Genomic DNA, 13,161 nt, shown 5'->3' on the forward strand with positions numbered 1-13,161 from the left:
ATGAAATGGGAATAGATTGGAAATCTTTAGAGGCACTTCTAGCCCTTACAACATTATGTAACTATAATGTTCAGGATTTGCTTCACTCATCCCAATCACCTGGGATTAAAGCATTAAAATCGGCTTTACTTTAATAGGTTCATAAATTTATAAATGATTTCTTTTCTAAAAGCGTATTTTTTTACAGTGGAACATTATAGTTTGATTTTACTTAACATGACATTTAGGGACACAGTATAAAGTGATAAAGAAAATAAATGTAGAAATAATCATTACTGATGTAATTTTCATAATTAAATTGTTGGTAATCAATTTTATGAGTTGGAGGCACTGAAGCAAATATTTTAACATAAAAGCTGATCAAAGGGGGCCTGGTCCACAGAAGATGTTTATTTGATGTAACAAAACAATACAGTTAGTGTTAGATCCAACCACAAAAAGCAAAAGGAATGAAAAATTTGTACAATGCACATAGAAAAACAAGATGTTTACTGTGACAACTATATATTTCTAAAATAATGCTTCTAAAATTACTCAATTATTGAAATCTATATGAAAACAGAAGGATGTTAATAGCGACAAAGTGCATAAAACCAAACATCAAATTTTGAGCAAATTAACATACTAGGCAATTTTGCTAACAAAGCATGATTTTTTTTCTTGTTCACAATCTGCTCAAAATATCTTTATACCAACAGGGTGGGCAGAACATTTAGGTTTAATATCAATTACACAATATTAGCATAAACTTCCACAACTACAGATAGGATATTGTTTTCTTTTGAGCTGGCAAAGTGACTACAGAAACATCAGATCATTTCTCTGAATTGAGAATTTTATCCAAATAAATGTCACATACCTTCCAGATATATGCATATCTTTCTATATCATGTAAATGGCTTTACCCATTTAAATAATAAACCATACAAGCATTTAAGAATCATTATTATATGATTAACAAAGTCATGTTCCAGGTTTAACAATTTCATAGGCCAAAAAAAAAATTTCTTCTTAAAAACTAGTTTTATAAATGCAGAATATATTGCATGAGTAACTGCTGGTATTTTTTTAAGAAAATATATTGTGCAATTGTGGCTACCATGTACTGCTGGCAAATCATTGTTTATGTAAAATGTGAAAAAACTGAGTAAAAATTTTTCAAACTGATCATGATGAAAGGTTACTGCCTTCTTAAAAAAAATTATATTGGCATCTTATTAAAAATAATTCGATAAGGGACAAACTCCCTAGCCCAAAATAAATAAATAAAAAGGTGCATTTTAAAAATGACGCTACTGCAATGTAATGGTTTAAATACCAAGGAACCGTGAAAACGTGCTGTGATCTGGCATGTACTAAAAAAGAGCATTAATGTAAATGAAGTAGAAAGGGGATCAAGACTGAACTAACCAAGTTTGTGCAGTATTGTAGCCAGGCTTCTAAAATTAGATATAGAAAATATAAATAGACTGCTTTAGGTAATGAGCCACCAGTGTCCAAAAAAAGGAATGAGATTATGAAAAAGCTCAGTTAACTTGATCCAAAGCTCTGAGTAATTCTTCACCCTGCAGTAGGTTTCTGCTGCCTTGTATAGGAGCATTAACTTCACAATCATAACTGGTCAGTTGTGGTAATCCACTCTCATCCATTGATTGCCCCAGCAGTCTACACGCTAAATCTGAAAAACAAAGACATGTGTAAGTATTCATTCACCTAGTCAATGAATATTATTGAACACTCACTATGCTATAGATATTGCAGGAAAATAAAACAAATAAGCTCTGGGTTTTTAGACTATGGTTTAGTCTGTGGTTTTAGGGCAAAACCACAGCTATGTAAACAAGTAAGTGCAATAAAGAGTTACTGGTGCTATGTCAGAAGCATTTAAAGGACACAATGATGGCACAAAGGAGTGATAAATCAGTTTTGAGTAAGGCATAGAAATGTACAAGTTTCAGCTTCTATTTAATACTGATAGACATAGACACAGATATATAAAAGATAATTACTAAAAATTAAAAGTTCCATCTTGAAATAGCTATTCCTGCATTACCACCGCTAACATTACTTTTAATGATGCTAAAGAATGAAAATCACTCTCACTGACAGTAAAGCTTCTAAATAAAGTTTCATATATTTTAATTCTCTGTGGGATGTTCAAGGGTAGAAAGAATAAACTAACCAGAGGGTATTAAAATAATTGTCTTTTGCTCCATTCCACTGTGTTCACTAGATTTGCATCCTTTTACGCGCTTCCAAGAAAGTGATGTAGTAGCTGCACGATCGTCTGGCTGCTGTAATAATGTTCCCTAAAAACAGTAAAGTTATTTCAGTTTTACTGTGTTAAAATTTTTTAAGATCAAAAACGCTGAAATCAGCTTAAGTGTAATAACAGTATGCAGGCATATTTCTTAAATACAACCCTAAATTTTCTTTCTCTTAATACTATGATAAAATCATTTGCCACTCATTATGGCAATTGTTTCTATAAATGCTTTCTAGTTAATATGATCTGAAAATATCAGTATGAATTACACCATCCCTGACTTAACATTAACTACTGTTTTTAAAGGGGGGTAAGATGGGAAGTAACTGAAAGCAAAGAGAACAAGACTGGTGATGAATGAGTGGAAAATTTCACTTTTCACTTAAAATACATCTGTATTGTTTGGAATTTTTACAACGAGAATGTATTCATTAAATGTATTTTTATGAAATAGTGCATACAAAGTGAAAGAATGTTTAACCTCTGAAAATACAACTTCTGTATTTGGAAGAAACAAAGAATTACTTATATACAACACATTAGCTAGAACAGAAAAACAAACATGTACTCTCACACTTACAATTCCTACTGCTTGAAAAAGTGAACCATCCTGTTCTATTTTTCGCTTTCTCTGAGCATTCTGCAAAGCTAGTATCTTTGGATTTAGTTCTTCCTCAGGAATGGTAGTTCTGAAAAAAAATATGGTTGTTTATTATTTTTAAAATATCCAACTAAGTTGTTTTTGAAAATACATAATGTCTGCTTGCCAACATTAAGGAATATAATGTTGTATGTAAGAGAACTTTCCTGATTACTAAAGTTTATTTAAAAGTCAAAGCTCAATTTTTAAAACAAAATTTCTTAAAATATGCATTTACCTATTTATAAAATAGATCTGAACAGAACTAAATGGATATTTTTATAGGTTAAAGTGAAATATTGATTCTTTATTCCACCCAGTAAAATACACAGATATTCTTGGGACTACAGGAATACAAGATTAGTTTCACATTTGTATAGTGTTTTTGTTTATAAAATATTGCATGTTCATTAGTTCATTTTAGCCTCACACCAATCTCCAAGTAAGGAGGTATATAACAACTATTTTATAAATGAGAAACCTGCAGCTTGTTAGCAATGGGACTTTAAGCGAGTTACCTAGTTAGTTGCAGATATGGAAGTACATTCTAGATTTCCTGATACCCACTCGCTCCCAGTTATCTTTTCCACTAAGCCACTTTGTCCTCAGTATTGATCTGCTTATCAAACCTGAACTATCTGCATTTAAAATTAATATTAAACAGCAAAGAACTGTTTTATGCATCAGGCACATGAATTCTGTTATCTGTTTTGTCTTTTCAAGAACTCCTCTCCCCAGCCCATACACAATCACAATAGCTCCTTGGTCTGTTCCATATAGTTAAGAATGCCATATGGATAAGTGATACATTATTCAAATTGCTCTCCTACATGAGGTTTTGTTTTCTATTTTAAAAAATTCTATGAAACCTTCACTATACAGATAGGCAGGTTTTAAAATTCCTATATATTATCTTTATGAAGTATAACTCTGTCATGTAAATATCATTTCAGTAGTAGTAAAGAAAAAGCCTCTATTTCTTCAAGGTAAGTTCATCTCTTAAGTGTTTAGTGTATACTATTTTGGAACTAATGTGGAAAAAAAACTTGCTAAAGTGACTAGATGTTAGACTTTGGTTTTGACAGGTACACAGTTGTTCAGAAAACTGAACATCCCATAGTCCTCTTGTAGCTAACAGTAAACTGCAAATTCAAGGTCACTGCCAATTCTATAACTATATTCATTCATCCATCTATCCATCTAATAACCATTTACTGAACAAGTATTACACATTACATACTGTACTAAGTATTAGTACCATGAAAATGTCTAAGACATTGTCACAGCCTTAAAGGAATTTGAGTCTAAAGTCAGTTGGTGACATACTAATTTATAAAGTAATGTAAATATTACATTTAAAATTTTTTTTTGTTAAACTAAAGCCCCAAGATCTTTTCCTAGTTCTGGGAAAGGTTCCTCCTAGCATTCTAGGTCAAAATAGTGATGAAGGGCAAGAGAAAAAAAGCCATAAAGTCTTGTTATGGCAGTGCTTTTTTTCTTGCTATTGTTATTAATGGTTTCTTTCCTCCACAAACTGCCCCACTGACTAGCTAAAACTTGTTTCCTCTGACTACAGCCTCAAATTTAAAATATCAAATCCCACTATAAAAGTTATATATAGAAACTATAACTTAAAATTTGGGTGGTGTACAGGTATTTGCTCAAACTAACTCCATAAAAGCAACATCCTACATCATGCTTAGATTCCCGTTATAGCTCTTAAACGATTTAACTTATAATACAGCTAATGTTCTATAAATATGTCATGAAAAATAAAAGCAATTTACACATACATTTTAAAAGAAGGCTTGTAAATACCTGTATTGAATACTGGGGACTGAAGACTATCAGGCTTAATTTGAAATGGAGAATTGGAAATACCCTTACATTGGAAGGTCTTTTATTCAGGTAAGCTTTAAAATAACTCGAGACAGAAACAGTGAGGATAGTTAACTAGTCTGATTTAAACAACTACAAGAAACTGGGCCAATTTTTGTACAGTTAAGGACTTACTGACTGCATTACATTTTTTAAAGGTACTGGAAGACCCTCCTACCTCCTACATTTAGATAGGTGATATGGTTATTTTCAAGAAAATAAATACACAGTTAGTTTAGGAGCATTTTTTTGAGTGCTTGTTTTACCAGAATTTGTATGTCAATTTAATGTTCTTAAAGCATATTTACCAGAAAGTTAGCTATGTTTAGAAATAAGCTACCACCACACACGTTTTCTCAAAAATAATAAAAGAATGGTAATAACTTTAATGTTATATATAAATACCTTTGACTCAAAGTGACAGATAACACGTTAGGGCTTCTTGGATGAGATTTTTCTGTCTGTTCTATGACTCCTTTTCCTGCTCTGTTTGGTGAGGCTGTCCGACTTCCAGTATCACTGTATGGTGATGTTGTGGCACTAGCAGTTACTTTAGGTACATGGGTAGGAGATGGAGATGCAATCAATATTTTAATGTCTTCTATACCATCTTTTGTCACTGTTTTTAATTCATCAGTGGTAGTGGTACTGGTAGTGGTAACAGGAGGCTCTTGAATTTGCGTCGGCTGGAATACTGTAACTGTGCTCGCACTTTGAGGGTTCGTAGAACTGCTTTCCAGCGGTGACAACTGATCGAAGGAACGTAACTGGAAGTCATCATCCATTGGGATATAAGGAGCTAACATCTCCAAGTCTAAATCAGTGTCCTTCAAAGCAACAAGTATATGAGTTTTACAATGGCCACATCTTATAAAAGAACAAGAAGTTAAACCCAGAATCACTTCAAACTAAAAATTAATAAAGTTTAATAGAAAATATAATAAACAAGTTCCTATACCTGGGTGGAAAATGGATTCTTTGCTTCTGTGTCTTCAGCAAAAAGTTTCTCTACTAATTCCAGCTTAAATTCATTGACCATATCACTATCCACATCAAAACAATATTCACTGGGACTGTTAGGCTGTAAAAGGAATTCAATGTGTTTACATTTCCCTGAGGAAACATGCATATTTTGCTAGTTGTTAGAATTCTCAAAGCACACCTCAGAGAATCCCTAACAAAGTCCATCTCTTCCAACACATTTTATATAACTAGTGAGAAGTTAAACTTTTGAGCTTACATTTTTAACTAATTTTGCCAATATATACATTTCTGTGTAACATCATTCATAAAATTAGGACTAAAAGATACATTCGTCTGCTTCTTCTGAAAAATAAAACTCCTCTAATAATTCAACTCCCACATGGTACCTAACTGGCCAATAATACACTCACTGGAATCTACCTTTGTTCTGAGAAGCCACACTTCTGTGGGATGTACCTAAAAATCTCACATGTATTCTGGGGTAGGGGAGGGGTGGAGACTTAAGTTCTTCTGCTTGCCTTCACCTTAATGAATACAGTACTATTTTAGGAATTCTGAACAAGGATTCTAACCAATAAACTGTAACTACATAGTCTAAGCATAAACTTTTGCTTCCCTCATTTTAACATCTTTGTTAGATTAAAAACAAAACGAATCAATAGATTTTTATGCTGGTAAGCAGAGTAACCACAGCACAGAATATATTCTCCAGAAGGCTGTGAGATGTCAAATGTCCTACTCTTTGCTTGCCAGTCTGAACTGATAAATATTTAATGTAAAATTATTCACCACTTACTAAGACTTACTTGCGCATCACTCGTCATAATACTCAAGTCTGAGTTGCCCTACTCCTGAGCTTATTTTTAGACACAGGAAGCTCTGAAGTGGAATCATTCTAGATTTAGAAATAGAGCCCTATGTGACATCTTTAGTCCTGGCCTCAGCCTAGCCCTCAAAGACCATTTTCAGTGTTTACAGAAAAACTATTATCAAGACAGAATTTGAATAAAAATAATTAGGGGGGCGCCTGGGTGGCTCAGTCGGTTAAGCAACTGCCTTCGGCTCAGGTCATGATCCCAGGATCCTGGCATCGAGCCCCACATCGGGCTCCCTGCTCAGCGGAAAGCCTGCTTCTCCCTTTCCCTATGCCTGCCCCTCTGCCTACCTGTGCTCTCTGCCTCTCTGTCAAATAAATAAATAAATAATATCTTTAAAAAAAATAGTTATTAGGTATTTACTCTGTGTAAGACTTGGTATTTTCATGTTACACTAATCCAGAACAGTAATGGAAATTGGGCTAAATTAGGCAAATAGCTTAGGGTCCTTTCCCTTTTAAGCTTCGCTAAAATAAGCCTTTTGCTACTTGACAATTCTCCAACTCAAAGGGTAGTATCAATGGCTTGGAGCAATTACAGGCACACACACTGTTCTCTGTGGATGTCTAAATTCAAGACTTTTTGTATTCCTTTTATGAATACATTCCTGAACATTAAAATATGAAAGTTACCCTCTTCTTATATCATGACACCTACCTCAGGTGAACTTTGTCTAGTGCTTCCATCAGAAGGACTAGCTGGCTGATCTTGAATCTGGGGCATAGTAAAAGAAAGTTCCAGGGACTCTGGATTTGGCTCTAATTTTAATGCAACTTCTTGATTGAGTGCAGGATCAGCACTACTTCGAAGTGGCTTTGGAGTTTCAGAAGCAGGTAAGGGAGACATTGCCAAATTTATACTCTGTAATTTGTCGTTGGATGAGGGGAGCATTACATCATTATACAACGGAACCTCCTCAAGTTGTTGGTCATCAGTTTCTGTGTCTATAGGGAAAAAAATTATTAGTCAATTAAGAATAGCTAGATTTTAATAATATACAGAAATGTATCCAATCAAACAAAAATGTTACCAAATTTTCCTTAATCAGAAAGTTTACAGATATTATAGTATAAACATAAGTCTGAGTTATTTTTCCAATCTACTATTGACAGCTCCTTTTATATTTATGGCATAAAAACCCCTGCAATTCCAACCTTTTCATACCTTCTATTCATTAAAATTTAACCAATTCTGAAAAGCAGTTTTTATTTTCAATGTTTGATATTATGGTATTACTGTTTATTTATCCTTTAATGAACTACACTTACTGCAATATAACTGCTACATTGTGGAGAAAATATGGCAATAGGATATAGAAACAGAGTAGCGGAGAAACATTAAAGTGGGAAGAAGAAATACCTAAGAACCCTTTGAAGCACAAGTTCCAACACTGTGAAAGCAGCAGGAATGCTGAGAAATTATAGGGGCAAAAATATTTAAGCAAGTATTGAAAAAAACTCTGAAAAACAAAGTATATAAGACTACAGTGTCCAGGGGTGCCTGGGTGGCTCAGTCATTAAGCGTCTGCCTTCGGCTCAGGTCATGATCCCAGGGTCCTGGGATCGAGCCCCACATCGGGCTCCCTGCTTGGCAGAAGGTCTGCTTCTCCCTCTCTCATTCCCCTGCTTGTATTCCCTCTCTCGCTGTGTCTCTGTCAAATAAATAAAACCTTTAAAAAAAAAAAAAAAGACTACAGTGCCCAAATGATTACCACAAAAACATGTCCAAGTTCAGTTAAAATAGCCTTGTACCAACAGACATAGTTTTTAGGCAATCAAAAGAATAACTAAAGACCCACCATTGCTGCCGAAATCTAAAGATATGATTGTGTCTCCAGCAGCTGGGGCCAGCAAAGTTAAAGCATCAGGTTCCTTCTTAAGTTTATCAAAGAGACTACTTGTATCTTCTGATTCAACTTTGGTGAATAGCTGAGTCATTTTCATATCTGAAGATTCAACTGGTTTGAGGACACATTCTGTTTGTTGAAGGGAGAAAATCAAGTCGTGCTGAATAATACCACTGTCAAAAAAGAGAGACGAGTAATTCTTAAATGAGCATTGACACAATGTTGGGGGGGTGTCTCTGAAATAACCTTATCTCTTAAAATTCTTCTTTATGAAAAGGAACATTTTAAGATGCCTTATCCTAATCTCTCATGCATACTTGGTCACATTTAGGGTTTAAAATACCAATATGAAATAAACACGTATAAAAATTCATAGTACAAGATAGTTCAAATATTTGACCAATTAAGAAAATTCATTCAGCTATCCCTCTGGAAAGAGTGATGGTGACAAAGAAATATAATAGTCAAGTACATGAAGGGCACAAACAGATCTTCACAATTTTTGGGCTGATTCATATGTAATGAAACTGGCACAGAAGAACTCTTTGGGACTGATGTATGAAGCATGACCTAAGGATGGTCCCAGAATATAAAGATACATAAACGCCCAAGGCCTTTCTATGAAGGGTGCCACATTTTCCTTGATGGTAAGAAAATGGTATCATGGTAACACCTGCAGTATAGAGCTGAAGAGGGGATGATGAACAACAGATCCATCTTTGTGTTTGGCTTAAATGTTTTGTTGTTCCTTTAATCAACAAATATTTAAGTGTTCACTAAGTGAAATGAACCAAGGATACAAAGTTTAAAATACCTAACCCTTGCCCTCAGAAGTTTGTAACCCAGTGTGAAAGTAGATGTGCAAACAATTAAAAAACAAAGTGGTAATTGCTAAAATAGAGAAGGTCTGCTTCACAGCGAAGCCAACAAACTGAAACTCCGGCTCAAGTAGGGTTTTTTTGGCAGATGGGGTAGGGGAAAAGAAGGACATTCCAAGTGGGTGATTCTTATATAATGGGAAAGCCACAAAAGAACTTTTTGGCACTAATATTAAAACATGAAAAAAACTGTGAGAACAACATTATAGGATAGTGTCAGAAGTGGCAAAAATAAAATGACCAAAGTCTTCCTAAGACAGGTGGCCATAGTTTTAGAAAGATGATGGAATCTGTGAAAGCATGAGAGTAGAGAAAATGACAAGAAATGATGCTATGCAAGTAAGCCATGGTTTATCTTATGATAAAAAGATCTTTAAAACCATTCTAAGGAAAATGAAATTAGATATTCATGCAAGAAAACTCAGCATGGTGGTAATCTGAAAGATGGACTAGAAGGGGGCAGTCACTTGCTGAAGTAGATCAAATGAAAGATTGGTTTATGATATCCTAATATTCACAAGCCAATCAACTAAAAGAAGAGCTCATGAATATACAAGAGCCATGCACCACATTATACAGCCTTTTACAGTCACCTTTATATAGGATTTCATCTAATCCTCATTACAACCTTCTGAGCTAAATGTTATCATCTCTCCTATATGGGTGAAATTCAAAGAAATGAGAATTTCCCAAGGTCATGGAGCTAATGAGTGAAAGAGCTATGACACAGATCTAACTATGCCAAGGCCGGTACTCTTCCTACAAAAATAACGCAATTACTTGAGATAGTATATGCTGATAGATATATAACTAGAACAAACTAACCCAACAAACAGGAGATCTCTGGGTTTTTTTTCAAGGTCTTTTTTTAAAAATGAGAGTGAAAAGGATGGAAACAGATAGCTACCGATATTAGTAGAATCACTGCAGAATAGCTGGCCTGGACACTCCAGTCAAGAGTACTAAAAACCATAATTAGGTAGAAATGTGAAAATAAATTTCAGGTAACATTTATAATCTTCTCTTCCTATGAAAGAACAGATTATCCAAAAAAGTAATGACTTGCTCCCCCAAAATATTTACTTTCCAAGCTTACCTCACAACATAATTTACACATACAATGCACTGTGGTTGAGAGTTCTTAGTGTTATATATGACAGTTGCTTGAGTTTCAACCCAGACATATCCACCTCTTTTGGCAAGCATCCTGTACTGTCCTGTGGTGACTTGTCCTTTAGTAAACACTAGGAGTGGAAAGGAAAGGAAAAAGAGTCACGCAGAGAAAATAACTTTGAATTTTCAATCAAATGAATGGATGCTGAATGTTGGTCATCATTTTAGAAAAGAGATGTTTATTTTAATGGAATCAACTGTAACCGTTTAAACAGAGAAAAAGCCCTGGCATAGCCAAAAATATACACATTTCATTCTTCTAACTCCCAAAATAAACTCCTTTCCTGCCAATCTTCACTTTAAATAAAATGAAAGCCAGGAATGAAGGACAGCAGTGACTAAAATTCCTTTAATGACTTAGATGTTGAAAGTATCAGAAAGACTGCAGAAAGAATAATCTTGATTCTACAGAGAGCATTTGAGCAAGTGGCACTGCTATATTTCCTTAAATTTCTAAGGAGGTTTCCAGAGAATTAACGATGCTTCAAAATAACTGTGCTAGCATATCTGACTCTCAACTGATATCACGCTGAAATCTTTTGACAGTCTAGGCGATCTTAATCTCTTACTGATTTGGGAGAAAGTACTAGATAAACAGTAATGATGACATTATCGCGAGGACTGGGGCCCTGACTGCCGACTTGGGCTCATTCTGCAGTTCAAGGCTAATCTTACTAACTCAGTGACATTCAGATATCCCCAATCACACTGGGAAGCCATGTTTTCAGGCAAATGATATTTCAAAGTCTTACTTGGATCTTTTAAATAACATTCACGAGTAAAACAGAATTGTATCTTATGTCAAGGGTACTTGTTACCACTTGTACATGACACTGATCACCTTCAAATTCATTGAGTTACTGAACAATTATTTTCTGAGTGCCTTCCATGTGCCAACCACTGGTCTGAATACTTAAGTATGAATTCTGAAAATGATGCTGTAATATTCTATGACCTTTAGTCTTTGTATTTAAAATGCCAAGTTAGTTTTATATATTATTAAATGATTCTACTTTAGTATTCGTTATAACAAACACAAAACATAGACTTAATGGTCAAAATCCCTTATGAAGAGTTCTATTAAAACATTTAGTCTAAGAAGGGTGCTTGGGTGGCTTAGTTGGTTAAGCATTTGCCTTTGGCTTGGGTCATGATCCCAGGGTCCTGGGATCCAACCAGCATCAGGCTCCCTGCTCAGTGGGGAGCCTGCTTCTCCCCCCACCCCTTCCCCTGCTCCTGCTCTCTCTCGCTGTCTTTTTCAAATAAATAAAATCTTAAAAAAAAAAAAAAAGAAGACATTTAGTCTAGGAGAGGCAGCTGGGTGGCTCAGTTCGTTAAGCGTCTGACTCTTGATCTCAGCTCAGGTCTTGATCTCAGGTTTTTGAGTTCAAGCCCCAAACTTAAAAAAAAAAAAAATGTTTAGTCTAGGAAGACTGGTTAATTTTAACCAAAAAGTTACATATATGGCTAAACAGTAAAGAGACTGCAAGAGTTAAATAATTAGAATATCTGTAGTTCTTCACTGTACTTACTATCATGATGAGTTTTGGTCAGATGGTCAGAGTCCAAAGCATGATAATATTCATAAATTGAGCGGCCCAAAAGTTCTTCTGGCTCATATCCCATCAATTCAGTAATTCTGTTAAGTAAAAATTATAAAAGAAAAAAGAAACTAAGTGATAAAGAAAAATTTTGCTTCTCCAAAGTAACTGATACGCATTAAGAGCATCCTCCTTTGCTTAGAGTGAGTTTACATCTCACCTTTGGTAACTCTACAGTTAACTAAATGCAGTACACACCATGCACTTCTGGTAAGTCCTCTGGGTTCATCCTGCTACTTGACTCTTTTATCCCCTTCACCCAAACTTGATACCTATTTTTTTTTTTTTAAATATTTATCTACTTATTTGAGAGAGAGCATGCGCGCACAGAGTCTGACATGGGGCTAGATCCCACAACTCTGAGATCATGACCTGAGCCGAAACCAAGAGTTAGACACTCAACCCACTGCATCACCCAGGCACCCCCTATTTTTATCACATTTTACTGTACTTACTTTTGGTAACAAGACAGGGGATTCATAAATAGATAGGAAGTACTGCTAAATTAAATGATGAAAGTTATAAAGGTAGCCACTGACATTTAATTTGAAATATAAGATTAAATCCAGGGCGCCTGGGTGGCTCAGTTGGTTAAGCCATGCCTTCGGCTCAGGTCATGATCCTGGAGTCCCGGGATCGAGTCCCACATTGTGCTCCCTGCTCGGCGGGGAGTCTGCTCCTCCCTCTGGCCCTCTTCCCTCTCGTGCTTTCTATCTCTCAAATAAATAAAAAATCTTTAAAAAAAAAAAGAAATACAAGATTAAATCCATAACATTAGTTTACCATAAAACCAGATTCTTTAACAGTGCCCTTAGGCAAGGCTTCACTTTGGGGGATCAATACTACAGAATTTTAATATCACCAACCAAAGACTATCCACACTAAATGGGAACTTAAGAAATACATATTATGTTGGTTTTAGAAGATGCTCTTATACTTAGTTTTTTAAATAATATAAAATTATAGGAATTCATTTCAGATGAAAAATGATATCAAACTGAAAATGGAACAGAAAATTCA

General features: G+C 34.8%; 1 protein-coding gene across 1 annotated transcript in view; it reads right to left on the reverse strand.

The window, feature by feature from the left end:
• Positions 1 to 370: 370 nt before the first annotated feature.
• Positions 371 to 13,161, reverse strand: part of HIF1A (hypoxia inducible factor 1 subunit alpha) — a 42,624-nt gene continuing 29,833 nt past the window's right edge. The window contains exons 7-15 of the mRNA XM_028114429.1: positions 12,073 to 12,179; positions 10,464 to 10,611; positions 8,442 to 8,662; positions 7,301 to 7,587; positions 5,743 to 5,865; positions 5,190 to 5,611; positions 2,847 to 2,955; positions 2,183 to 2,309; positions 371 to 1,678 (exon numbers count right to left, since the gene is read on the reverse strand). Coding sequence (XP_027970230.1) covers positions 1,527 to 1,678; positions 2,183 to 2,309; positions 2,847 to 2,955; positions 5,190 to 5,611; positions 5,743 to 5,865; positions 7,301 to 7,587; positions 8,442 to 8,662; positions 10,464 to 10,611; positions 12,073 to 12,179 — 1,696 coding nt within the window. The 3' untranslated portion in view covers positions 371 to 1,526. The remainder of the gene's footprint in view (positions 1,679 to 2,182; positions 2,310 to 2,846; positions 2,956 to 5,189; positions 5,612 to 5,742; positions 5,866 to 7,300; positions 7,588 to 8,441; positions 8,663 to 10,463; positions 10,612 to 12,072; positions 12,180 to 13,161) is intronic.

The sequence above is a fragment of the Eumetopias jubatus genome, unplaced genomic scaffold, assembly GCF_037043125.1.
Source record: "Eumetopias jubatus isolate StellerSeaLion01/CBP00866 unplaced genomic scaffold, mEumJub1_p1.0 scaffold_7, whole genome shotgun sequence".
Taxonomy (NCBI): domain Eukaryota; kingdom Metazoa; phylum Chordata; class Mammalia; order Carnivora; family Otariidae; genus Eumetopias; species Eumetopias jubatus.